This window comes from Ictalurus punctatus, chromosome 8 (genome assembly GCF_001660625.3).
Source record: "Ictalurus punctatus breed USDA103 chromosome 8, Coco_2.0, whole genome shotgun sequence".
Lineage (NCBI taxonomy): Eukaryota > Metazoa > Chordata > Actinopteri > Siluriformes > Ictaluridae > Ictalurus > Ictalurus punctatus.
Genome location: NC_030423.2, coordinates 2,950,564 through 2,976,648, shown reverse-complemented (window position 1 = coordinate 2,976,648; position 26,085 = coordinate 2,950,564). Strand labels below are relative to the sequence as shown.

The window sequence follows — 26,085 nt, the reverse complement described above, 5'->3', positions numbered from 1 at the left end:
GAAGAGAAAGCGTGTTCCATGTAGAGATAATGGTGGTACTGTGGAAAGAAGAAGAAAAAAATACCGAAGAATCAATCTTTGAAAGTGTTTCTATAATTATCGTGTAATTATATAGGCTATAATAATAAAACATTATAGAATTTTTATATAATGATCATTTTGGAATTTAGCTTCACACCATAACATGAGATTCCTGAAATAAAATTGTGTTTTGCAGCTCATATTTGTAATGAAGTATGAGTGGTTATCATATTAATATATGGTCCTAGAGATTTGTCAGGTTTAAAAAAAAAAAAAGAAAAGAAAACTTTTTTTTTTTTTTTATAAATGTAGTGGGTCAGATTTATTTTTGGAAGGTCAAATTCTAGTTAAACAATGCGTACCGTTTGTAACCAGCCTCATACTAAACCTCACGTTATTCACGTTTCTGCTTCCAACAACTTGATTTGGTTGGTGAACATTTTAAGAGACTCCGTGTCAGAATAGTGATGAAGAGAAAAAGACAAGACGGGATTTTGGAGACGGTGGTAAAGCAGAACCCAGTGACGTCAATTTTATTATAGCTTTTTTTTTTTTTTCACTTTTTGAGAAGATGGAAGACTGCATAGACCGTGGTGGGTTTTTTTTTTTTTTCTTGTTTGTTTTTTTTTTTTAGGTCAGATAAAATTCCAGTGAAACAGCTCATACATATTTTCCGTCATTTCTGGAAGAACAAAACAGAGGACATCCACTTGTTCTGAATAAGGATCTAAGAACTTACTTCCGAAATGTAATCGTTAAAACAACATATACATATGTTCCAGGTATTTTATACACTACGACAATTTTTTTTCCCCCAGCAACTTCTCCAGTTATCATAAAAATAAAGCAGCTTGTCATATTTATTTAAAAAAAAAAAAAAAAAAACAGCCCATTTTAAAGTCTGATGAAACAAATCATGTCGTCTCAAAGGTTTTCCATTAGCGTTTCTCTGGCTAGTGTGGCAGAGGGGGTAAGAAGATTCATGCTGGAGTAAAACTTTCCAGGGTTCCTGTGGTGGTGTTTTTTTTTTTTTGTGCCTTTCTGCTTCTGGCCTCGGTGTGTCCGGTGTCCCTGTGATGTTTGTAAAGGCAGCGGTGTTTCATGGATGTTTTCTAGGAGTGTGTAAAGGAGAATGACAAAAGCTTTAGTAACAGCCATCCTTCCAGGAATCGTCTGCTATAGGACCGCAGGTTTTTGTCATTCCCAGAGACCTGCTGTAAGAAGATGTGATAAGAACAGGAAAGTGAGTTTACAAAATCAAGTGCTGTTGATGTTGAGTCAGAAGAAGAAAAAAAAAATGGCTGGAGAGATCATGTTTACGTTATCGTTTCAGTCACAAGGGGAAAATAAAGCTATACAGTTACTAGTATTAATATGTCTGAAACGGAACGAGGATTTGTGTTCTTCACAAAAATGATAGGGGTTTCGCACGTGGGCAATAGGACAATAATATACTGACATGGTTATAAATTGTGCTCATGTTTTCCTGAGATGAAAAATATTTATTATTATTATTATTATTATTATGATTGGAAGCAATTGTTGTTTAATTAATTAACATTTTTTCCCCTCCCGGTAATTTATTTCTATACACGTTTTTTTTTTTTTTTCTTATTGCTTTTTCCTGGCAGTTTAGGAGCAAACCTTTATATTGTTAGATATCACGTATCATAGAAAGATCAAGTATTGTGATATAAGTTGATATATTTTGCTGTACGTTTGTAATACGTTCCTAAAAAAAATAAATAAATAAAAATGTAAAAAATGCCGAATAGTGCACTGAATACAATGGTTAAGTATTACCTTCTAGGGGTCTGGGCAAGTCTGCTTTTTGAGGACGCTGGTGCCATGCTTCTGCCCGCTGCTTGTTTTGGCCCTGTCGTAGCAGTCCTGCCTGCAGAATAAGCTGCTCCATTGGCAGGCCCTGGTGACTGCACCCGCCGTGCTGCTGGAGCGGGTCCCTGAGCTCCAGCACTCTGTCTTGCGGACTGTCGCACCGCAGCCATGCTGCCCACGGGGCTGAGAGCTTTCACAGGAGCCCGCAACAAGAGCGGTGACTGCCCGCTGCCTCTTAATCGGGTGGTGGACACACCTACAGGAGTAAGCGACAGCCGGCACTTTTAGGGTGATCATACGGTTTAATAGCAAGAATAATTTCAATTCCTAATTCAAATCTTTTAAAAATATTCTCTTTGGCCTCTACATACAGAACGCAGTGCATGCAACTAAACCATTACAATCAGTAAACGCGGTTTCAAAATTCACCAGTAGAGGGCGACACATTACCAGTAAATATAGACACCTGCACAATTTTCCAAACATCATAGTCAACAATGACTTAAGAAGTTCTTGATCAACTAAAACACGTTAGATTTTGGATGGAGATGAAACCTGAAAGATAGATCTCGAGGATGAGGTTTTTCCTTTTCGTCATCAAATCATCATAACGAACATTTTTATGTAAGCTCAATTAGGGCCTAAAAAAAAAAAAAAAAAAAAAAGGAAGGACGGTAGATAACCACTCCTGTGGAGGGTAACAGTGGTTTCGAATTTCCTCCATTTGTACACAATCTGTCTGACTGTAGATTGGTGGAGTCCAAACTCTTTAGAGATGGTTTTGTAACCTTTTCCAGCTTGATGAGCATCAACATCTCTTTTTCTGAGGTCCTCAGAGATCTCATTTGTTCGTGCCATGACACACTTCCAAACATGTGTTGTGAAGATCAGACTTTGATAGATCCCTGTTCTTTTAATAAAACACGACCCTCACTCACACCTGATCGTCGTCCCGTTGACTGAAAACACCTGACTCTAATTTCACCTTCAAATTAACTGCTAATCCTAGACGTTCACATACTTTAGCCACTCACAGATATGTAATATTTGATCATTTTCCTCAATACATAAGAGGACCAAATATAATATTTTTTGTCTCATTTGCTTAATTGGGTCTTCTTTGTCTACTTTTAAGACTTGTGTGAAAATCTGATCATGTCGTCATATTTATGCAGATATATAGAAAATTCTAAAGGGTTCACAAACTTTCAAGCGGATAGATAGATACGTAGATAGGGTGACAGAAAAGGAAAACCTTAGAGGTGTTGAGACATGATCGTACACAAGTTTGAGGAATAAGGACCGACGGACTTTCCGGAATATAGTAATGACGACTCGAGTCACTGACATCAAAATGATGTGAATGACCAAAACCTTTCATAAGCACTGTATATAAATAGCTAACTAAAAAACCCCAAAAAAGATTGCCTCGACCTGTTCGAGGGCGTGTCTGAAGGAGAGAAGTGGAGTGATGGTGGTTTGTGGATGAGGGTGAGGAAGCAGGGGGTGCTGGGTACCGACCTGTGGGGGACTGGGGCAGGCGGGACATGCGGCTGCCTGAACTGTGCAGATTAGCCTCCATGCTACGGCTGTTTCTCACTGCCTCCAGCGAGCGCAGGCTGGTGCGTGGGGCCAAGTTAGGCATGCTGTGTCTTAACTCCTCTGAAACCCACACACACACACACACACACACCAGCTGTCACCACTCAGACTTCCTGTAAAAGGAAAATGGCTACATGCAGTCACCTTTCCTTTCATGAGAGTGCAGGGTGGAATGCTAGCTGTAATTTTCTCCCATGGTGCCACTGCACTGTAAAGGGCTGATGTGCATTCAGGATTTTCTTAGAAAGCTTTCATATATGCAGCGTTAAGTCCACCTGAATCAAACCCTGGTCCGTTTTCCCTTCTCGGAGCATTTTATTTAGGCAGAGAACCCAAAAAAAAAAGTAAAACTGAATGGTGGACGCGGTACGTAAAACGTTTATAAACTAGTAATTTAACTATTTATCTACTCATTTCTTAAGCGCAGACTCGAGTGTTCTCTGCGCTCGGGTGACTTCTGCGATTTCTACATGCACCCGGCACAGCTTTCACATAAAGACTTCATTTTAGCTCTCTCGGGCACACGAAGCCTTCGTATCGCTTCATAAAATTGGGATTAAACCCCTGGAGTCACATGGATTACTTTTGCGATGCCTTTATGAACTTTTTTGGAGCTTGAAAGTTTCGTTTACTGGATTGTAAATGGAAGACCAGTTTTCATTAAAAAAAATATATGTCTTCGTTTGTGTTCCGAAGATGAATGAGAGTCTTATGGGTTTGGAAAGACATCAGGATGAGTAATTAGTGACAGCTTTTTTATTTTTTAGGTGAACTGTCCCTTTAAATGTTAAAAAAAATTTTAATCCGCTAGCTTGCCTACGAGCCTGCTTGACATACCATGACAGAAATGCACGTGAGCTATAAGCTAACAAATATATCTAACAAATCTTAAATATTTATTTTTGGTGATGTTTTACAATGCGAGTATGTAGTCATTGGTGTCCTAATATGCATCGTGAGCTACAGGGTCCGAACTCACGTAAACGATACGTTAATTCAACACCTGGGGAGCTGATTGAGACACACCCACAGTTTCCCGTCTTCTACACCCCGCGTATAACATCTGAGATATCGTGCATGTCGTGGTACGCAAAATATCTGCCAGGCTTAAATATACAAGGCAGGTGATATATAAATGAAGGTCGTGTTGCATCCTACCCTCACTCCTAGTAAATTTGAGGAGCTCTGGCGCCGTGCCTTGAAGGGAGCGCCTGGGCACACTTGTTCCAGCTGCAGGTGACGGACAGCGAGGTGAGGTGCCAGGAGAAGGCGAGTGACGGCGGTGGAGGTGCGTGAAAGGCATGCTGTCTGCCTCTTCGTCCTCCAAACTGTAGGAGTCCAGCTCCTGGTCGCTGTAGGTGCCTCGCCTCAACGAGTGCAGCGAAGCCGCAGAGCTCCGCCGCGATGCCGAGGCCGAGCTCGAAGCGTAGTCTTGCCTCAGACCTACAAACACGACATTGTGGACGTTAGCCAAAACACACTACGGTGTGTTATATATATATATATATATATATATATATATATATATATACATACATATACATACACACACACACACACAGTATCTCACAAAAGTGAGTACACCCCTCACATTTTTGTAAATATTTGATTATATCTTTTCATGTGACAACGCTGAGGGAAAATGGATAATTGGGCCCAATTTGGACATTTTCCCTTAGGGGTGTACTCACTTTTGTTGCCAGTGGTTTAGACATTAACGGCTGTGTGTTGAGTTATTTTGAGGGGACGGCAAATTGACACTGTTACACAAGCTGCACACTCACTACTTTACATTGTAGCAAAGTGTCACTTCTTCAGCGTTGTCACATCAAAAGATATCATCAGATATTTACAAAAATGTGAGGGGTGTACTCACTTTTGTGAGATACTGTGTATTTACTACAGATAAAATAAATGCAATGTTCATTATGAAAAAAAATAAAAATTGCAAAATACAAAAGCATGAACCTGTGAAAGTACAAATACATAAATAAATAAATAAATAAATAAATAAATAAAAAGTCGTCTATTTATCAAACATCAGATGTAATTGTGCATCAATTACAAGTACACAACTACACTGTATTATAAACACAAAGCAGAATTATTGATCGGAACTTGTAACGTAATGTAGTCGTGTGCTTGTAATTGGTGCACAATTAGCCATGATGCTATTTAAAAAAAAATTTTTTTTTTTTTTTACGAATGCGCAATTTATCCACATGCTACAGACGATTTTGGAAAGCCGGACGTACGATGAGTGTCTTCGGATCTTTGGGGAGGAAACCCCTCGAGCACGGGGAGAACGTGAAAACGTCACGCACACGGGGGCACGGAGGCGAGAGTCGTCGAACCCCCAACCCTGCAGACGCACTTATAAAGAGAAACGTACAGAAGTTCTTTAGTCTCGACCGAAACCACGCTCATGCTAATTCCCCAACTTGGGGACTAAGAGTGTGATCAGTATAAAATAAATAAATAAACAAACAAACAAACAAACTAGGTCTGACGCAAGCAGCTACATGAAGCCAGTGAAGGGAGAACTTTTTAAGAAAACGACAAAGCAGCTGCACGATCAGATTAACGCCATTAAAACCATTAAAAATATTTCCCGAGCCGCTACAGCAGGATGGATGAAGGTGGAGTTTTAGCGTGTCTCATGAACGCTGTGTGGACTGAAATGATTTTGAGTCTTGAGAGAAAACGAGTCAGAACCCCCCCCGCATCCCTTTCACTGGAATGCAAAATATGCAGAAATATCCTCCCAAGACAGTGCTTCTAGTAGTGATGCTGGTACCTGTGGGTTTAGGAACGAGAATCTGCTCTCTCGCACGTTAATAAACCGTTTATTTACTTGGAAGTCTTTAGCTTTAGGTTTATACACTGTAGGAGTAAGCGCTTTAGAAAAAGCGTCACCATCTTTCAGGAGCACTCACTCTCCTCTTGTAGCCGAGCCATGATCTGCACGTCCGTCAGGTCCTGCAGCTTGTAGCCCATCGAGATGGAATCGTCCGACGTGCTCAGCTCGCTGTCGATGGAGGACTGGGAGCTCAGCGCCGAGTGCATGCTCATGTAACCTACAATCCAAGAAAAAATAAATAAATAAATACATAAAAAGGCAGAAAAATACAGCCTGTAATTCTACTCCATAAAGATTGGAATAAGCCTTTCATTATCAAATGGTTAATATGTCTATATCTGTTTAAAAAAATAACAATAATAATTAAAAAAAATAATAAATCACAAGAAATGTAAAAAATTCACCAACTCATAACTGATCATTGGAACACAGACTTGCCAAGAAGAAAAGAAAAAAAAAAAAAAAGAAGAAGAAGAAAAAAAAAAAAAAAAAAAAAGAGATTAAAATCAAAGCGCACCATTGCTCATTTTTCTTGCCAGTAAAGTGTGCAGAACCGCATGCTGAGACACGAGCGGATTGGACTGACTAAGGTCTTGATGCGACACGTCTGGTGTGTGGATTCAGATTAGAAGTGCATACACACCGATCATGACACCGTAACAGATAAGACAATCGAACAAACCATGATGAGGACTCAGTCAACCCTGGAGAACACTGCAGAAACCACAGCACCATGCTTAGCCCTCACCTACAGTTGAAAGGGATCATAAAAATGACGTTTTGGTTTTATTTATTATTTATTTAATGCCGCCCGGAATAAGCCATTTCACAGAACAGATGTTTACATATAGTCCACAAGACACAATAATAACCGAATTTAATAACCAAAGAACCCGTGTTCGGGCTTACATACGCTCGATTCGTAATACGCTGTGGTGTTACCTGGATGATCAACGACCTTTTATATATGTTTTGCGATATATGCTCAGGAGAACCGAGGGACCCGTACACAACTGTCACAAAAAGGCGCAAACGTTCACCGATGCTCAAGAAGGCGACACGATACGTTAAGAGCGTGGGGGGGGTGTAAACTTTTGAACAAGCTGATCGGTGTAAATTCTTATTATTTCATTTAGTACCATATCTTCAGAAGCTACACAAGATATTGACGTGTTTCCCAGAAGACAAAATAGTAACAACTTACACAGATCATCCTGTTCAAAAGTTTACACACCCCCCCCGGCTCTTAATGTATCGCGTTGCCTTCTTGCGCATCGGTGCAATCATGATTGTGCGATACACAATATTGATATTATATCGATATAATCGCCCAGTCCTACGCATCTATAAAATTCTCTTTCATGAATTGCATTCATTTCTGAAATTATTATTATTATTTTTTAATAAAAATAAGTCTAGCTAGAAACGTCCTTCTTCAGCAAGCAGCTTAGCTGGTTTCTGGCACGAAATAGCCAACACTGACCTGATTTGAAGCTCATATTTATGTGGAGACACTGAAAATAAAACAAAAATGCACACCAATGCCCAAGATGTTAATTAAAAATTCAGGGAGTTTAAAAAAAAAACGGGTACTTTTAGCGGTACCTTTTCCTTGGTACAAGAAAATCGACTGGCTGAGTTTATTACGTCTTAGATTCCAGATCCTTGTGAATTTATATGGTTTATATTCATGAGCTCCTTCTAAGGTTCATGTTACATACGCAACATATTTCACATACCCTCTAGATATGCTTCACACACACCCCAGAGTTTTGTAATGGCTACACCCAGAATGATAACTGTCACAATGTCGTCTCAAACTGGTTTCATAAACGATGGGTTAAGTGCGATTTCATTGCCTTCCCAGTCACAAGATATGAATCCAGAAGAACACATCTGGGGTGTGGTGGAACAGGAGATTCGCAGCACGATGTGCAGCTGACAAATCTGCAGCAATTATGCATTGCGATGGTGTCGAAATGGAGCGGAATCTCTCCATGTCGACTAGGAATGTTTCTAACATCGCCTGGAATCCATGCTGTGAAGAACTGAAGCTTTCCTAAGACGGGGAAAACAGGAGTCCTGCCCGGTATTAGTGCGGTATTCCTAATAAAGTGGCTGGTGAGTGTATATAGGCAAGTATTTCTGTGATCCTTGTGAAAGAATGAAAGAAGGAGAGAAAGAAAGAAAGACAGAAGGAAAGAAAGAAAGAAAAGAAAAACACAGAAGGAAGGAGAGAAAGAAATACAGAAGGAAAGAAAGAAAAGAAAGAAAGACAGAAGGAAGGAGAGAGAAAAATAGAAAGAAAAGAAAGAAATACAGAAGGAAGGAGAGAAGGACAGAAGGAAAGAAAGAAAAGAAAGAAAGGCAGAAGGAAGGAGAGAAAGACAGAAGGAAAGAAAGAAAAAGAAAGACAGAAGGAAGGAGAGAAAGACAGAAGGAAAGAAAGAAAAGAAAGAAAGAAGGAAGGAGAGAAAGACAGAAGGAAAGAAAGAAAAGAAAGAAAGAAGGAAGGAGAGAAAGACAGAAGGAGATAAAGACAGACGGAAAGAAAGAAAAGAAAGAAAGGCAGACGGAAAGAAAGAAAAGAAAGAAATACAGATGGAAAGAAAGAAAAGAAATACAGAAGGAAGGAGAGAAAGACAGAAGGAAAGAAAGAAAAGAAAGAAAGGCAGAAGGAAGGAGAGAAAGACAGAAGGAAAGAAAGAAAAGAAAGAAAGAAGGAAGGAGAGAAAGACAGAAGGAGATAAAGACAGACGGAAAGAAAGAAAAGAAAGAAAGGCAGACGGAAAGAAAGAAAAGAAAGAAATACAGATGGAAAGAAAGAAAAGAAATACAGAAGGAAGGAGAGAAAGACAGAAGGAAAGAAAGAAAAGGAAGAAAGACAGACCGAAGGAGAGAAAGAGAAATAGAAGGAAAGAAAGAAAAAAAAAAAAGAAAGACAGAAGGAGAGAAAGAAAAGAAAGAAATACGGAAGGAAAGAAAGAAAAGAAAGAAATACGGAAGGAAAGAAAGAAAAGAAAGAGACAGACAGACATAGCAAAAGGAAAGAAAGAAAGTGAAAAAAGAGGGAAAAAGGACAGGATATAATCCAGAGCAGCGGTGTAGACGATGGACCTGTAGGGCAGTGCAGATGTGTAGTGGCCGCGTTAGACACAATAACAAGGGAGGTCTCCCCTTTACTCGGCTGAGCGAGCGAGACACGGGCTGACGAAAACCCTCGTGAAGTCTTCACATGCGAGTTCCCTGCCTGTGGGTTAACGTCGATGGCTTTCATGTGCAGCGAGACATCACAGCACCGTCACTATGAGAAGTGGGACTTGCTGAAGCAAACGCTAACGGAATGGTGTCTCGGGGCGGCTGTGGCTCAGGTGCTAGAGCGGGTTGTCCACGGACACGTTGCGTGCGAGTGAACGACGGTGTAAAGGACCGCTAAGTGCAAAAGGTGCTAGAAAAGTCCAAACCGCCCAGACCTGCTTATCGTTTAAGAGACGAGCCCTTCCCTTCAAACGCCGACTCTTATTTGCTGTTCTTTCTCGGGTGTGATATTTACTCGGTAAACACAAGTTCACTACCACGAGATCCATGCAAAGGCAATTAATCTGTGTTGGGTGTTGGCAGGCACACCCTATGCATGACATGCCGTAAATACACACAAACAAGGTTTAACGAAAGCAGGAGCAGCGTCGTGTTGAACACATGCCGTACCTGAGCTGCCACAGGTTAGTAGGGTTTTGTTAGTTGATTTGTGGTACCCAGGAGAATGAGCTGGGCCAGCCTCGGCTGACGAGCCCGCGGGGGTTTGCGATGGGCTGCTGTACACGTTCCTCCATCTCGAGCCTATGGGAGAAACAAAAGGGCGAGGCGGAGTGAAAACGCCGCATCTGAATTAGCATCACGTGGTTAAGTATACGGTCACTTTAACAGGAACACCTATTTCTTCGTGAATATGCAACGAGAAGCCCCCGTTCTATATCTCTTCATACTTTATTTACTTTTAGACACGTATATTACAATAATAAGAATAATAATAAGAATAATAATGCACAGGACAGAGCGACTGTGTACACGTTCTCAGGTGCGTGATGCATACTTTGGTCCAGGCGGCTCAGAAGTGTCCTGCAAGCCACCTCGGTCTCAGGACTCGGGTGATCGAGCACTTTCCGACACCATTTCAGTGGAGACTCGGGACCCTGCGCCGTCTGTACGTGCTTCTTCGGAGACACGTACAACCTACGGAAAAAATGTTTAAGAATTGCAGTTTCTCAGTAACAAAAGAAGCTTGTCTTATTAACTTTGAGAGACCGAGAGAGAGAGAGAGAGAGAGAGAGAAAGGATTGAGAGGAGCGAGAGAGAGGGAGAGAGAGAGAGAGAGAGAGAGAGAGAAGGAGGAGAGAGAAAGGATTGAGAGGAGCGAGAGAGAGAAGAGGGAGAGAGAAGATTGAGAGGAGATAGAGAGAGATAGAAGAAAGAGGACAGAGAGAGAAAAGAGAGAGAGAAAAGAGAAAGAGAAAAGAGAGAGGATTGAGAGAGGACCGACAAGAGAAAGAGAGAGGACAGAGAGAGAAGAGAGAGGACAGAGAGAGAAGAGAGAGAGAGAGAGAGAGAGAGAGAGAGAGGACAGAGAGAGAAGAGAGAGAGGACAGAGAGAGAGAGAGAGGACAGAGAGAGAAGAGAGAGAGAAGAGAGAGAGGACAGAGAGAGAAGAGAGAGGACAGAGAGAGAGAGAGAGAGAGAGAGAGAGAGAGAGAGAGAGGACAGAGAGAGAGAGAGAGAGAGAGAGAGAGAGGACAGAGAGAGAAGAGAGAGAGAGGACAGAGAGAGAAGAGAGAGAGGACAGAGAGAGAAGAGAGAGAGAGAGGACAGAGAGAGAAGAGAGAGAGAGAGGACAGAGAGAGAAGAGAGAGAGAAGAGAGAGAGGACAGAGAGAGGACAGAGAGAGGACAGAGAGAGGACAGAGAGAGAGAGAGAGAGAGAGAGAGGACAGAGAGAGAGAGAGAGAGAGAGAGGACAGAGAGAGAAGAGAGAGAGAGGACAGAGAGAGAAGAGAGAGAGAGAGGACAGAGAGAGAAGAGAGAGAGAGAGGACAGAGAGAGAAGAGAGAGAGAGAGGACAGAGAGAGAAGAGAGAGAGAGAGAGAGAGAGAGGACAGAGAGAGAAGAGAGAGAGAGAGGACAGAGAGAGAAGAGAGAGAGAGAGGACAGAGAGAGAAGAGAGAGAGAGAGGACAGAGAGAGAAGAGAGAGAGAGAGGACAGAGAGAGAAGAGAGAGAGAGAGGACAGAGAGAGAAGAGAGAGAGAGAGGACAGAGAGAGAAGAGAGAGAGAGAGAGAGAGAGAGAGAGAGGACAGAGAGAGAAGAGAGAGAGAACAGAGAGAGAAGAGAACGAGAGAGGACAGAGAGAAGAGAAAGAGAGAAGAGAGAGAGAGGACAGAGAGAAGAGAAAGAGAGAAGAGAGACAGAGAGGACAGAGAGAGAAGAGAGAGAGGACAGAGAGAGAAGAGAAAGAGAGAGGACAGAGAGAAGAGAAAGAGAGAAGAGAGACAGAGAGGACAGAGAGAGAAGAGAGAGAGGACAGAGAGAGAAGAGAAAGAGAGAGGACAGAGAGAAGAGAGAGAGAGAGGACAGAGAGAGAAGAGAGAGGGAGGAGAGATTTGAGATTTCAATACCTTTTTATTTAAACAAAACAGAGTTATCTACAGCTTGATGCTGTTCCCAAAAACACAGAAGAAAGTCAAATAAAAGATAAAATTTTTAAAAAATAAAAGCATAAACATGATTTAACCCGACACAGTCCCGAAAATAAGAGCATTCTCCACAACTGAACACTGAACGTCTGAGACGCCACACACCTGTGAACTCCTCTACATTATTTGTAGTTCTGTAGAACGCAACGTGGATATTTAATCTGCCTTCACCATTCTAGCAAAAAACCGTGCTTGCGTCGCAATCTACTCACTCTCCTATTTTGTTTCTTCTGCTAATGTAAACTGCCATTGTTGCTTGTCCCAGTACAAAATTAAATAGTTGACATTTCCCTCTCCAATTCCGACTGTATCTAAAACCAAAAATAAACAAATGCCTGGAAAACTTTTCTCCAAACATCGCGAAACAAGGTACATAATCTGTTGCACTCTCAAACGCAGTGATCAACTGTTTCCCTCCGTAAACAAAAAATACCAAGTAAGATTCTCCACTGTAAATGTCCAACCCTTTCCGTCCACGGTGCTTTACATAGCGCTCTCCACGCAGGTCGGACCTCACTGTCCAGCCCTAGATGAGCTCTCTAAGGAGTGTCAGCCCTACCACTTAGTTTGCTTTTGTTTAAGACTTTTACAAACAAAGAATACATAAGTTTTCCCCCCATGATGTCCAACCTGTTTGTGAGAGTCTCTCTGGACTCGAACAGCTGTCCCGTACAGTCTTTAAAAATCAGGAAGGGTCCGTCAGCAGGTGTTTGACAGTGTCCGTTACAGCAGCTGTTCAGCAGAGAAAGTTGCGTTTTTGCGAGTTCGCACTTCCACGTGTTGAGCAGTTGGGTTATGACCCCGGTGGATGTAACTCTCACTTGAGAGGCTAAACCTGCAGCGTCAATCAAACTAGGTCCACATCACTCGACCACATGTCCTAGCGTTACCGTCCCAGCTGAACAGAACAACTGCATCACGGAGGGTCCTGCTATGCGCTCCACGTTGAAACGAGTCCCATGCACCACTGGTTCCTTCAGCAGCCAGAGTCTCATAGCCTGTTTTTCTCTGTTTATCCCCCACACAGTAAATAGTCCTTCGTAGAACTTTGGGAGATTGTACAGTTCGTCAGAACTCAAATCCATGAACCACAAAGACTCAACAAGACCCAAATTCCGGCCTCGAGTCAATACGGTTCAGGCTAAGGGTCTCCAGACACGGTCTCTGGGCCCAACGAGGTGCCTCTGAATGAACGGAAGGCAGCACCCATGCTGGCGAGATGAAGGAGTCCCTGCCGTCCTTCCTCTTTGGGTAGAAATAGTACACTCTGCAGGACCCAGTGCAAACGGTCCCAGAAAAAGTCCACCAATTCTGCCTGTATTTCAGCCAGCAGTTGTGCTGGAGGTTGGGCTAAACGGTTCCACAGCATAGATGACACCAAGTTGTTAATCACAAGCGTACGACTCCTGAAAGACATGTGTGGCAAGATCCATTTCCATTTTTTTTAAGACATCCTTCAACCTTCTCTAAAACACTGTCCCATTTTTTGCTCACAAAAGTATCACCACCAAGATATTTAAAACCACCCTTGTTCCAACTTAGCCCAGCAGGTAAAACCAGTTTCTTGCCTAACTCATCACCGATTGTTATGGCTTTACATTTTCCCCCCGAGGTAATTTTTGCAGAGGACGCTACACCAAAATCATTAATGTTTTCTACAAGGGTGTCAAATCTTCTTGTTTCTCGGTGATGACAATGACATCATCGGCATAGGCAGATGATTTAAAAACTGCTTCACATCCAGGAAGGTTTACACCTGAAAGGGACCGTCTTAATCTGTGTAGGAGAGGCTCTATGGCCAAGGAGGACAGCATGCCAGATAATGAACAGCCTTGTCTGACTCCTCTCTGAACCTTAAATGGAGCGCTTAAACCGCCGCTGATCTTTAAAATACTCTCGAGGTCACTGTACAAGACTCGAATCACGTTTATAAAACCAGCGCTGTACCCGAGCGCGTCTAGCGTTCGCCACAGATACTGATGTCCAACCCTGTCAAAGGCCTTTTCCTGATCTAGTGAAATCAAACAGATTTCACAGCCCAGTGAATTGGAGAGGTCCAAAACATCGTGAATTAGGATGATGTTATCAGATATCAACCTGTTGGGTATGCAATAAGTCTGATCGACATGAACGACATGCTCCATGACGTCTCTCAGCCTCATGGCCGACACCTTTGATAGAAGTTTGTAGTCAGTACTGAGAAGAGCCACGGGTCGGCAGTTTTTGATCTCCTGTAAATCTCCTTTTTTAGGGAGAAGAGTAAGGATTGCGCTCCTGCAGCTCGATGGTAGTTGTCCTTTGTTCAAACCGTCTCTGAGAACAAGCAGTAGATCTTTTCCGATCACAGGCCAGAACACTTTATAAAAGTCCACAGGAAGCCCATGAATGCCAGGTGCCTTACCGCTCTCTAGGCTCTGCAACACAGCTTGTCAGCAGAGATCTGAGCTTCCAGCTCTGCATTAACCTCCTTGTAGACCTTGGGTAAGCCCTCATAAAAGGACTGCACCACCTCTGGTTTCTCTTGGAACTCTTTCCCGAAAAGCTTCTCATAAAAAGCATTTACGGATCTCCGCAGACTCCTGGAGCAGCTGCCCGGTGCTGGACCGCAGAGAGCGCGTGAGCTTCTCTCCATTCCTGCGTCCAAGGCCGAAGAAGAAGTCAGACGGTGCGTCCATTTTGACGACGTTTTGATGGCGAGAGCGAACCAGAGCACTTTGGGTAGAAAAACCCAACAGGTTAGATAGAGCTGACTTTTTTTTTTTTTTTCCCTTTTAAGAACTTTAAAATGTTCTCCCTTTCTTGTGGAGTCTACCAAATCCTGCAGCTTCACTATTCTACACTATGTCCCTTGTGATATTCAGAGTATACTGTAGGCACAGCTGTTTGGTCTTGCCCTTCCCTGTGCCCCCCCACTGCTGTAAAGAACTATATTCCTACCTTGTTTTTGTACAACTCCCCCAAAAATACACGAGAACATCCTTAAAAAACGTTATCAGACAGCACAGACGCATTAAAATGCCAGTGAGCGCTATTGCATTTCACATCTTGGACAAAGATGGAAACTTGTACAAGGGAATGGTCTGAAATACCAACTGGGTGTATTAAACAGCTTTGAAATATGTTGCTTTGATATGTGAAGCAGTAAAAATCTATCAAGCCTTGCCGAAGACGATGAATGATCTTTTACATGAGCCCAAGTATATTGACGCTGAGTGGTGTGGAAGAGCCTCACATAGATCATTCTCCTCGATTAATTTAACCAGACATCCCTTACTAGCTCCATGTGGCTCTGGGTGGTTTCTATCCAACATTGCGTTTGCAGTGGAATTAACATCACCACCCAGGAACATGTATCCGCCATCACCACAATTACTAATAACAGTATTTAGAGTGTTTAAGAAAACCACCCTTTCTGTGCCTACGGTTGGAGCGTATACATTTATAACAATCAATTTGACATTTTCACAAACAGCTTGTATTTTTAACAAAACGACCCTCAATGATTTCCTCAGTTACACAAGAGACGGGTAAAAAGTCTCTAGAAAACAAGATGCCAACTCCACCGCCGTCACCCATTTCCCCCTCCCATTCCTTCGTCCATGCAGTTCCATTATCAGCTGTACTATGCGTTTCTTCTAAGACGACGACGTTTAGCTTCTTGACCTTAAACAAGCTGAAAAGGGACGCTCTCTTCACATCCTCTCTAGCACCATTAATATTTAAGGATCCCAGCTTTATGTCGCACATAGCAAACGTGCAAAGCTGCATTCGGACAAAAACGTGAGGTTGACACAAAATAGGGGAAAGCAAAATGTGAGACGCTTAACCATCTTTCGCTATTCGCTCGCCTTTTTTTTTAAGACGGAACACTTCTTGGTCGGTAAAAGTTGGTTGGCCGGTGCGTTCTGTGTTTTTCATAAACGGTCTAACAGGGTTAAGGAACAATTTTAAATCTGGGGAGAAAAAAAATAAACTCATCAACTTTAACTGATCACATGCCTTTTGTCCTATATAAAAACGAATGAATTCCAGTGAAAGAGTAAACACCCTCGACCTCCATCTGAGAGTCTCTACTTACATCACTTTCCTCACTTTGACCCTCTTGCGTATTTGTAAGACCATCCTCTGACTGAGATGAACAGCCCATTGGATTAGTCTTTGACACTTTTGCAATTTGTTCAGTGTTTGATTTATTTTCCGGGTTTTTCCTCTTGGTGGAGAATTTGGAAGGATCGGCATCCATTAAAACACCTTCCTCATTAGAAAACACTGACTCTGCTACTCTAGTCGCGGCGTGACTAACGTTCACATCCGCCTCTAAACCAACTTGTTCGTTTTGTTCACCCTCTAAGTTTCCCGTCACCTCATTCTCCTGATCGCTATCGTCTCGCGGTTTCCTCCTGCGATTGGTCTGGTACCGAGGCTCCGCTTTCGGCTCTAACGGACGGCGGTTCCTCTGCGCTAGCAGCTGGCCGGCTCTCACCTGCTCTCTCCGGGCACGAGCGGATCACATGTCCTAAAGCGCCACACCCAAAACATTTCATCATTTCTGATGTTACATGCACGGTATAATCAAAGTCATCGATTTTAAACTTGAACACCGAATTCGATTCTTCATCGCTTTTTTTAAAGAATCATATGAACCTGTCTCGTGGGCGCATGGTGGTTAGCACGTTCGCCTCACACCTCTAGGATCGGGGGTTCGATTCCCGTGGCTCTGTGTGTGAGGAGTTTGCGTGTTCTCCCCGTGCTGTGGGGGTTTCCTCCGGGTACTCCGGTTTCCTCCCCCAGTCCAAAGACATGCACGGTAGGCTAAAGTGTCCGTAGTGTATGAACGTGTGTGATTGTGTGCCCTGCGATGGATTGGCACCCTGTCCAGGGTGTACCCCGCCTTGTGCCCGATGCTCCCTGGGATAGGCTCCGGGTTCCCCAACGACCCTGAAAAGGAGTAAGTGGTTGAAGATGGATGGATGGATGGATGAACCTGTCTCCTAAAAGACACGACGTGTTTAAGGTGAGGAGATTTACAGCTGAAGGGAATCATCTTTATCGGAAACACTAGTTTACCGTATCGCTCCAGCTCTTTTTCCAAAAGCTCTTTTTTTCTAGAAACAGGGGTACATTCGAAATAATGACCTTTTTAGCGGGACTTACGAGGGACAAAACTGATACGTAGGAACCTTTAATCACTATTCCGTTCACAAGTAGCTGATTTACTTTATCCATATTGTCTAGAAAAATCACAACAGCGCTGTTCATTCTAGACGCAGATTTAATACTTTCATAACCAACAATCTCACCGACCGCTAAACTACACTCCTCTACTGAGCACCCGTCAGGTGGAGACGGTTTAATGGCGTGTCGGCGAGTCAGTTTGTCAAAGTTAAACTGTCCGGCCACGCCGGCAGCCGCCGACTCCACCAAACACGCAAAAATAAACCACCACCTTAAGAAAAAAGAGGATCAGAAAACTCACAAACTTCACCACGTTCACTCCCAACACTCACACAAAATAACAGAAATGATAGAGTAAATAGATTAAAGATTCTACGGAAAAACAAACGCTCTCACACACGCAGCTCTCATGCTAACCACACCCACTCCCAGCAAGAGAACGAGAGAGAGAAGAGAGACAGATGCATGAGAGAGAGAGAGAGAGAACAGAGAGAGAGGATTGAGAGGAGAGAGAGAGTACAGAGAGAGAGGAGAGAGAGGAGCGAGAAAGGATTGACAGGAGAGAGAGTACAGAGAGAGAGGAGAGAGAGGAGCGAGAGAGGAGCGAGAGAGAGCACGAGGAGAGAGAGGATTGAGAGGAGAGAGAGAAGAGAGAGTACAGAGAGAGAGAGAGAGAGGGGAGAGAGAGAGGATTGAGAGGAGAGAGGAGCAAGAGAGCGCCATGAGAGAGAGAGGATTGAGAGGAGAGAGAGAGAAGAGAGAGTACAGAGAGGACAGAGAGAGAGGAGCGAGAGAGCGCGAGGAGAGAGAGAGGATTAAGAGGAGAGAGATGACTGAGAGGAGAGAGAGAGATGATTGAGAGGAGAGAGAGAGAGAGCACAAGGAGAGAGGGGATTGAGAGGAGAAACAGAAGAGAGAGTACAGAGAGAGAGAGAGAGACAGAGAGAGAGAGGACTGAGAGGAGAGAGGGAGAAGAGAGAGTACAGAGAGAGAGAGAGAGAGAGAGAGGATTGAGAGGAGAGAGACAGAAGAGAGAGTACAGAGAGAGAGAGAGAGAGAGGATTGAGAGGAGAGAGACAGAAGAGAGAGTACAGAGAGAGAGAGAGAGAGAGGATTGAGAGGAGAGAGACAGAAGAGAGAGTACAGAGAGAGAGAGAGAGGATTGAGAGGAGAGAGACAGAAGAGAGAGTACAGAGAGAGAGAGAGAGAGAGGATTGAGAGGAGAGAGACAGAAGAGAGAGTACAGAGAGAGAGAGAGAGAGAGGATTGAGAGGAGAGAGACAGAAGAGAGAGTACAGAGAGAGAGAGAGAGAGAGGATTGAGAGGAGAGAGACAGAAGAGAGAGTACAGAGAGAGAGAGAGAGGATTGAGAGGAGAGACAGAAGAGAGAGTACAGAGAGAGAGAGACAGAGAGAGAGAGGATTGAGAGGAGAGAGGGAGAAGAGAGAGTACAGAGAGGACAGAGAGAGAGGAGCGAGAGAGCGCGAGGAGAGAGAGAGGATTGAGAGGAGAGACAGAAGAGAGAGTACAGAGAGAGAGAGACAGAGAGAGAGGATTGAGAGGAGAGAGGGAGAAGAGAGAGTACAGAGAGGACAGAGAGAGAGGAGCGAGAGAGCGCGAGGAGAGAGAGAGGATTGAGAGGAGAGAGAGGATTGAGAGGAGAGAGAGGATTGAGAGGAGAGAGAGAGGACAGAGGGAGAGGAGAGAGACACTTGTCCTCACAAGTGGAGCTTTTCATAGGTGAAAATCTTTGCATATAAACACAGCCGGTGAGACGGCATCAATTACGTCACATACACAACGCCAGAATTACAGTACTAGCACGGTCAGAAAAAATCATCTCGCCCTTTTCAGAGGACAAACTGATCTAGTGTTGTGGTTAAAACGCCAGCAGCCTATGAATCAGGGTGGCCCAGTTTCCTAACAATCAGCACTTTCTCTTGGCGATCACGTTACTTTAATCTTATCAGACAAACCCTACAGGCTGTAGACGAGGCGGGGCAATTCCACCGAGCTTCACAATTACTACTGCTCAAATGTAAACACTGAGGGAATCTATTGTAAGCCTTTGTATCACTACACAGAGAAAAGTTCATGGAACGTTAAGAGCTATGGAGAGAGTAAATAATGCGTGCCAATACACAATGATGGAGCTTCGTCCTTCCTTTGAGAGAAAGACAGACACAAAGGTAATGGGAAATAATGGAAATAGGACCATGAGCTCTCAGGTACAGTTAGGGAATCATCACTCAGTGGCGTCAATACTCTCAGCGTCGCTCTTTCTAACTTCTATCCGGATTCAGCGGCTAGTAGATTGCGATATTTACCCACACCGATCCGCCCTAACATTAAATCCAGCGACGGGTGACATGAACAACATGGGTTATCTCAAGCGGTGGGATATGTTAGGCGGCAAGTGAACAGTCAGTTCTTGAAGTTGATGTGTTGGGAGCTGGAAAAATGGGCAAGCAAAAGTTCTGGAACCAAGATGAACCTCTACCAAAGTGATGGAAAGGCCAAAGTGTAGACAATGAAAGGATCTGCTCTTGAGCCAAAACATACACGCTCATCTGTGAAACATGGTGGAGGTAGTGTCATGGCTTGGGCCTGCGTGGCTGCTTTGGGGAACAGGCTCACTAATGATGTAACTCATGATGGTAAGGATCTGAGCGACTGTGACATGGGCCAGATGTCACTGATTTACGAGATGTGGTCAGTAGGCCATACGTTTGACATGGACAAAAGTATCACATGGACATACAACACTCACAATGCCACACACTGTGATTGCAACATATTAGGGGGAAGAAAAAAAAATGGTTATGATCGATCTAGTGTATCAACATGCCGACGTCGGTCTTTTCTGCATACGGATTCCGTAATAATAAAAGCATCAACGAGCTTTCTTTGGGCCTGTTTACGTCGTTTTCGACTCGATTTTAGTTCGCATGACGACCGTACTGCGAGGACACGCCCATCTGTGTGTGTTTTATACACCCGGAGCAAATGAATCGTAATTACTTCGATTACTAGCAAACTACTTACGTAAATTTTACATAATCCACGTACTTCTGTGCGTTTTAAACGGTCGGTTAATCCCATGATACCATGGGAAACGTGATGTTTTTAGACTCGGTTATGTCTATAGATATTCTGCAGAGGCGCTTGTAGGTTTTTTTCCCCCAAAAAAACTACCGCAGATGTTCCGCAGATTCGGGCCGAGACACGCGAGGTCAAAGCCCTCTTCGAATTCATGCGTGTCGAAAGGGAGTACGGTGAAAAAGTCTTGTTTACCAACCAACGTCGCTGCGAAAGAATTTCGTGCGACTGCAAAATTCTCCGATTCGAGCCGTTTTAACAAATAAAGTACACAAAACAAAATAAGCAAATTGTAACTCGTGCTGTCTGAGGAAATCTACCAGCATCTGCAGAGATCCCACTTCACCCCTATCATTACCTGTTATTGACGCCTGCACCGCCAGACTGAGGAACAGCTCCCCCCCCCCAGGTCCATCACTCTGCTGAAACAGCTCCCCCCCCCCCCCCCTTTGCCCTACACACATCACACTCCCTCAAGCTTCTGCACTATAAGCCCCAGTGAGGATTAGCTCACCGCAACAGATCTGTGCACCACACTTCCTTATTACTGCCCCTGTGAACCACTGCGTTATACACCATCCTACTGCTACAATTACACTTCAATATCAGTTCGTTTATAGTACATCTCACATATCCTGCTTTCATCCTTGTTCCTGCAATACAACACAAACAACAAGGTACTCTACAGCAACTGGAACTCATTTACACTTATTTCCTGTACTGCAGCATTGAACTGTCCATAAATACCTCGACAAACTCATGTACCACTCTACGTACCACCGAACCAGTCATTTATTTCTCGTTCTGCGTTTTAGAAATTTTCTACACAACTTCCAGTCGCAAACCAAATTTCACTGTACTTGTACGACCCCTATTCCGAAGTAATTGGGACAGTATGGAGAATGCTTGTAAATGCACTTTGATGTGTATTTAAACAAAAACAAACAAACAAAACTTATAAAGACAAGGTATTTGGTGTTTAACCTAATCAACTGCATAGTTTTTCGAAGATAAACGAAATTGACATTGACAGTGATACATTCACATATAAAAGGATAAAAAGTTCCCAAAAACTTGGGACAGCAGCAATTTTGGACTAATAGCGATGTGACAAGTTGAAATAAGGTGACGTGAGACAGGTGAGGCGATCGTCTAATCATAGTATATAAGGAGCCTCCAAATAAAAAAAGTCCTTCAAGAGCAAGAATGGGTCGAGGCTCGGCAATCTGCCAACAGATACGTCAGCGAATAATCCAACACTGGGAACAACATTCATTCCTCAAAGACAAATCGGGAGGATTTTGGGCATTTCATCTTCTACAGCGCGCAATATAATTAAAAGATTCAAGGAATCCGGTCAAATGACGGTGCGTAAAGGGCGAGGCCGAAAACCGCTTCTGAACACGCGTGATCTCCGATCCCTCAGACGTGACTGTCTTAAAAACCGTCATGAGTCTGTAATGGAGATCCTGACATGGGCTCGGGAATACTTTGGTAAAGCTTTGTCACTCGACACCATTCGCCGCTGCATCCACAGATGCAAGATACGGCTTTTACGCAAAGCAGAAGCCGTACATCGATTCTGTATTCTGACTCGATTGCAGGAACGTTCCACAAATGTCATTCTACAAATAAAGTAAGCATGGTTTACTGGAGAAATGTTTAGCGAAACAGACGGTTACTACGGCAATTAGCTTTGCATGAACTTCACATTATTTATAGAGACATTTCTCCTAGAGAAGAGAAGAGATCACATCGTATGGTCGACAGCTCATCCATACTAGTTTAAAAATGCTACTACACGACCGGTTTCCTTAAAAGACTGAATGCATCTTTACACTAACAAACAAGAGTTCCTGTTACGAACGGTGCGTTATTCCCAGGTCTGAAAGGATCCATTGCGATATGTCCTACGACAGCGCACACCACCTCTGTTCCCTAGAGATCTACCTTCCTGAAGGCTTCAGCTCCAACCAGAAATCGTGTCCACGTGACGGTCTAATCACCGCTTTAAGAAGTTCAACTAAAGCACGTGTTCGATTTTGGCTGGAGATGAAACGTGCAAGAAGGTAGATCTCAAGGAAGAGGGTTGGTGACCACTGGTCTATAAATAAAATCAAATACGCATGTGTGAACACTCAGAAAAACCCAACTACACCAAGGCTTAATTCACAGAATATGCTAGTTTGTTGCTGCTGTTTACCAGCAAACCTGCCACCGTGCAGTTTTTTAAACCTTTTCTCAGTTGTGGCACGAACAATGATTTGACGTTGTTTTAACCCATTGATGTCCTTGCAGTTCCTGTTTAAGCCAGTTCTTCTTTCTGAAAGTACAGTAGAAAAAAAGAAACGACCCATGTTTTCAGCAGTGACGTTAATACACCTGCTGCTGAATTACTGTATGCCCTTTCCAGTCTGGAGAATTTAATCGGTCATGCAGAACAAGTGTTCAAACATAACGCTCAATGTCAACAAGAGAGAAAAACCACACAGCCAGCATCATCCATCAGCTTCACATGCATACATGTATTTCCATACAAGTCCAGCATTGATTTTACTCAATGCAATGCAGATGCCAATACATATATTTTAAAAAGTATTTAATCCGTAACATCCGGATCCTAGCGCACGTTTTTATTCGATGTCAGTAAGCTCAATTTTCCAAGATTTTGCACCCTACCTTTGTGCTGTGTAATAAATGTGGCATTTATCTACATATTGTTTGCTTGAAACGTTACACGGCTATTCTAGAGTAGCTGGGTTAATGTTTGCCAAGATGAATCTGGTACTGCAAAATCGTGTTCGAAACGTACCAGCAGTCTTCACCGTCGATATCGGCGCAGTCGTCCAAGTCGAGCACGTCCACCTCATCCAGAGCAGACTGGTCTACGCCGGCATCGCTCCCGCCGAGTGTCTCTGAATCGTAGCTATCGGAAGAACTGGCGTGTGTGTGTTCTTGAGGGTGCCCCGGTGGAGCGGCACAAGGAAGACGAAACACTGGGCCGTGCTCTTCCGTCTCTTCTCCGTCCTCCAGCATTGTGGTTTCGGGAAGAGGAGACATGTCCTCGCTGACACTGTCCTGAGGAGGAGACAAAGTCTGGAAGTCTCTGCCTGAGCTGGTGCCGGTGTCCTCGCACAGCGGTCTCTCAGCGTTCGTGCTGTGGTGACGCGTGGTGCCCCGGCTGCGCAAGCTTTCGTTCTGTACTTCAAGGCGCCGCACGAGTTCGCGCAACTTGCGGACCTCCTCCAGCTCCGCTCCATTCTGCTCGTCTTCGAACCCCGGCACCGTGCCGCTGTCTGCCTGCTGAGCCCCGCTTCCGCTGTCCGGAACCACCATTCTCCCACTCTGTGGGGCAGAAACAACAATCTCATGCAGGTTTTCTGTGTGTACAAAAGATGCTTGCCATAAATTGAACAAATACTACACTACACTTCCACAATACAAGCCAGTACAAGATATACACAAAAATCCTTAGAAATCTTATATCGACAGAATACTACTACTACTACTACCACCACCACCAGCATTACTACTACCACCACCACCAGCATTACTACTACCACCACCACTACTACTACCACCACCACTACCAGCATTACTACTACCACCACCACCAGCATTACTACTACCACCACCACCAGCATTACTACTACCACCACCACCAGCATTACTACTACCACCACCACTACTACTACCACCACCACTACCAGCATTACTACTACCACCACCACCAGCATTACTACTACCACCACCACTACTACTACCACCACCACCACCAGCATTACTAGCACCACCAGCATTACTACTACCACCACCACCATCAGCATTACTAGCACCACCAGCATTACTACTACCACCACCACTACTACCACCAGCACCATTACTACCACCACCACTACCAGCATTACTAGCACCACCAACATTACTAGCACCACTACTACTACCACCACCACCACCACCACCACCACTACCACCAACAGCATTACTACCACCACGACTATAAACAGCATTACTACCACCACTAGCACTACCACCACCACCACTACTACTACCACCACTATAAACAGCATTACTACCACCACTAGCACTACCACCACCACCACTACTACCACCACTACTCCGACTACCACCACCACTATAAACAGCATTACTACCACCACTAGCACTACCACCACCACCACTACCACCACCACTATAAACAGCATTACTACCACCACTAGCACTACCACCACCACCACTACCACCACCACTATAAACAGCATTACTACCACCACTAGCACTACCACCACCACCATTACAACCACCACTACAGCAACACTAACATATTAGTGAACCAATCAAAACTATCCTTCTGCATATCTGGACGTCATATTTTATTCCACTCACAACGACAGCTTTCAGCTCTCCTGTAGTTCCCTTCTGACTCTAGAGTCAAATCTCTCTAGCAACTAAAGAAAGACTTGCAAATAAGCATGGTTCCACCTCACCCGGTCATACACAACCTCTCATTACATGTGGGCAGGAACAAAAATAAAGCTTGGAAAGAAGTAGCAGAAGTCGTTGGCGTCGCTGGCGAGTGTCCATAGCTAGTAGAGTTAGCTTGCTTTGCTAATCTGCCAATGAAGCTAAGTACAAATCCTAAATCAAATCCAAACAACCAATATCCTCATGAATGGGTGCGTTATTTCGTTTGTGTTTAACTACTTAGCTTTAGAATGCACCCCAACAAGAAACAGACTGAAAACAACCCCCAGGTAAAGGGTTAAGCCATACACATAATAATGGAAAGTTGTTTTTTGACCATTATCCTTACCATATTTACATATATTCATTTAGCAGATCATTTTCATCCAAAGCGGCTTATAAACGAGGAAATACAAGCAAAGCAGAGAGATTTAACTTGGAAATTTGACTTTATAACAAACTACAGGAGAGCTGAAAGCTTGGAGACAAGTGGAAATTGTCATCACTTAAGTTACAGGGGCTATAAACAGTCCTTCTCTCTCGCATGAAGTCAGTAATCCAATAATAATAATAATAATAATAATAATAATATAGCTTGTCATGTGACCGAGAGGCCGGAAAAAAAAGCTGTCGTGAAGCTGTTACTATAGAAACGACTGGAAGGAGCAGATTAATGTAGGACGGCTCTCCCAAACTCTGCACTTAGGTCAAGTATAACGCTTAACCTGTCTCTCTCTAACATTAACGCAGCTAAGCTAACCGGGTGAAGCCTGTAAATAGTGCTGTAGACCGGTAGTGAAGCCGCAAATGATCTATTCTATTCTATTCTAATAAGATGTATATTGCACCGCATTGATACAGGACTGTAGTTTTATATTGTGGAGATTTCTGCCCAGATAAACATCGAGTCGGTGTACACTGCTACCTAGTAACCAAGCTAAAGCTTAGCTTGATAGCTAGCTAGCTAGCTAGCACTGTTGCCGGGTGAAGAGTGTGGTTGTCGAGTATACATTTCCCAGCCTACAGCCAACGTTAAACAACTTACCTCACCAAATACGTCCAGATCTTGAATCACCGAGCGCCTAGTTGCAACAGTTACATCTAAATCGATTTATTGAATAACTACTTTCCGCGCTACTTGTTCAATTATCTCACTGCAACCTTGGCTAGTTAGCCAACTAGCTGTTTCAATGATTAGCCAGTTTGTTATGAAGCACTGAATAACCCGAATCTCGGTGGACCAATAAAATGAAAAATCCCGCCCACTTGCCTAAGCGCGAAC

General features: G+C 43.6%; 1 protein-coding gene across 2 annotated transcripts; it reads right to left on the bottom strand.

The window, feature by feature from the left end:
• Positions 1-528: 528 nt before the first annotated feature.
• Positions 529-26,085, bottom strand: zgc:66447 (SLAIN motif-containing protein-like). 2 transcript variants are annotated; one of them, XM_017474212.3, is made up of 9 exons: positions 25,849-26,085; positions 23,152-23,684; positions 10,413-10,552; positions 10,028-10,159; positions 6,396-6,536; positions 4,618-4,902; positions 3,379-3,519; positions 1,825-2,113; positions 529-1,235 (listed from the first exon to the last, which is right to left on the bottom strand). In XM_017474212.3, the coding sequence occupies exons 2-9, from the start codon at positions 23,673-23,675 to the stop codon at positions 1,166-1,168; spliced, it is 1,722 nt and encodes a 573-aa protein (XP_017329701.1). In that variant the 5' UTR covers positions 23,676-23,684; positions 25,849-26,085; the 3' UTR covers positions 529-1,165. The 2 variants fall into 2 exon arrangements, with proteins under 2 accessions (XP_017329701.1, XP_017329702.1); XM_017474213.3 differs by lacking the exon at positions 25,849-26,085 and adding an exon at positions 24,726-24,816.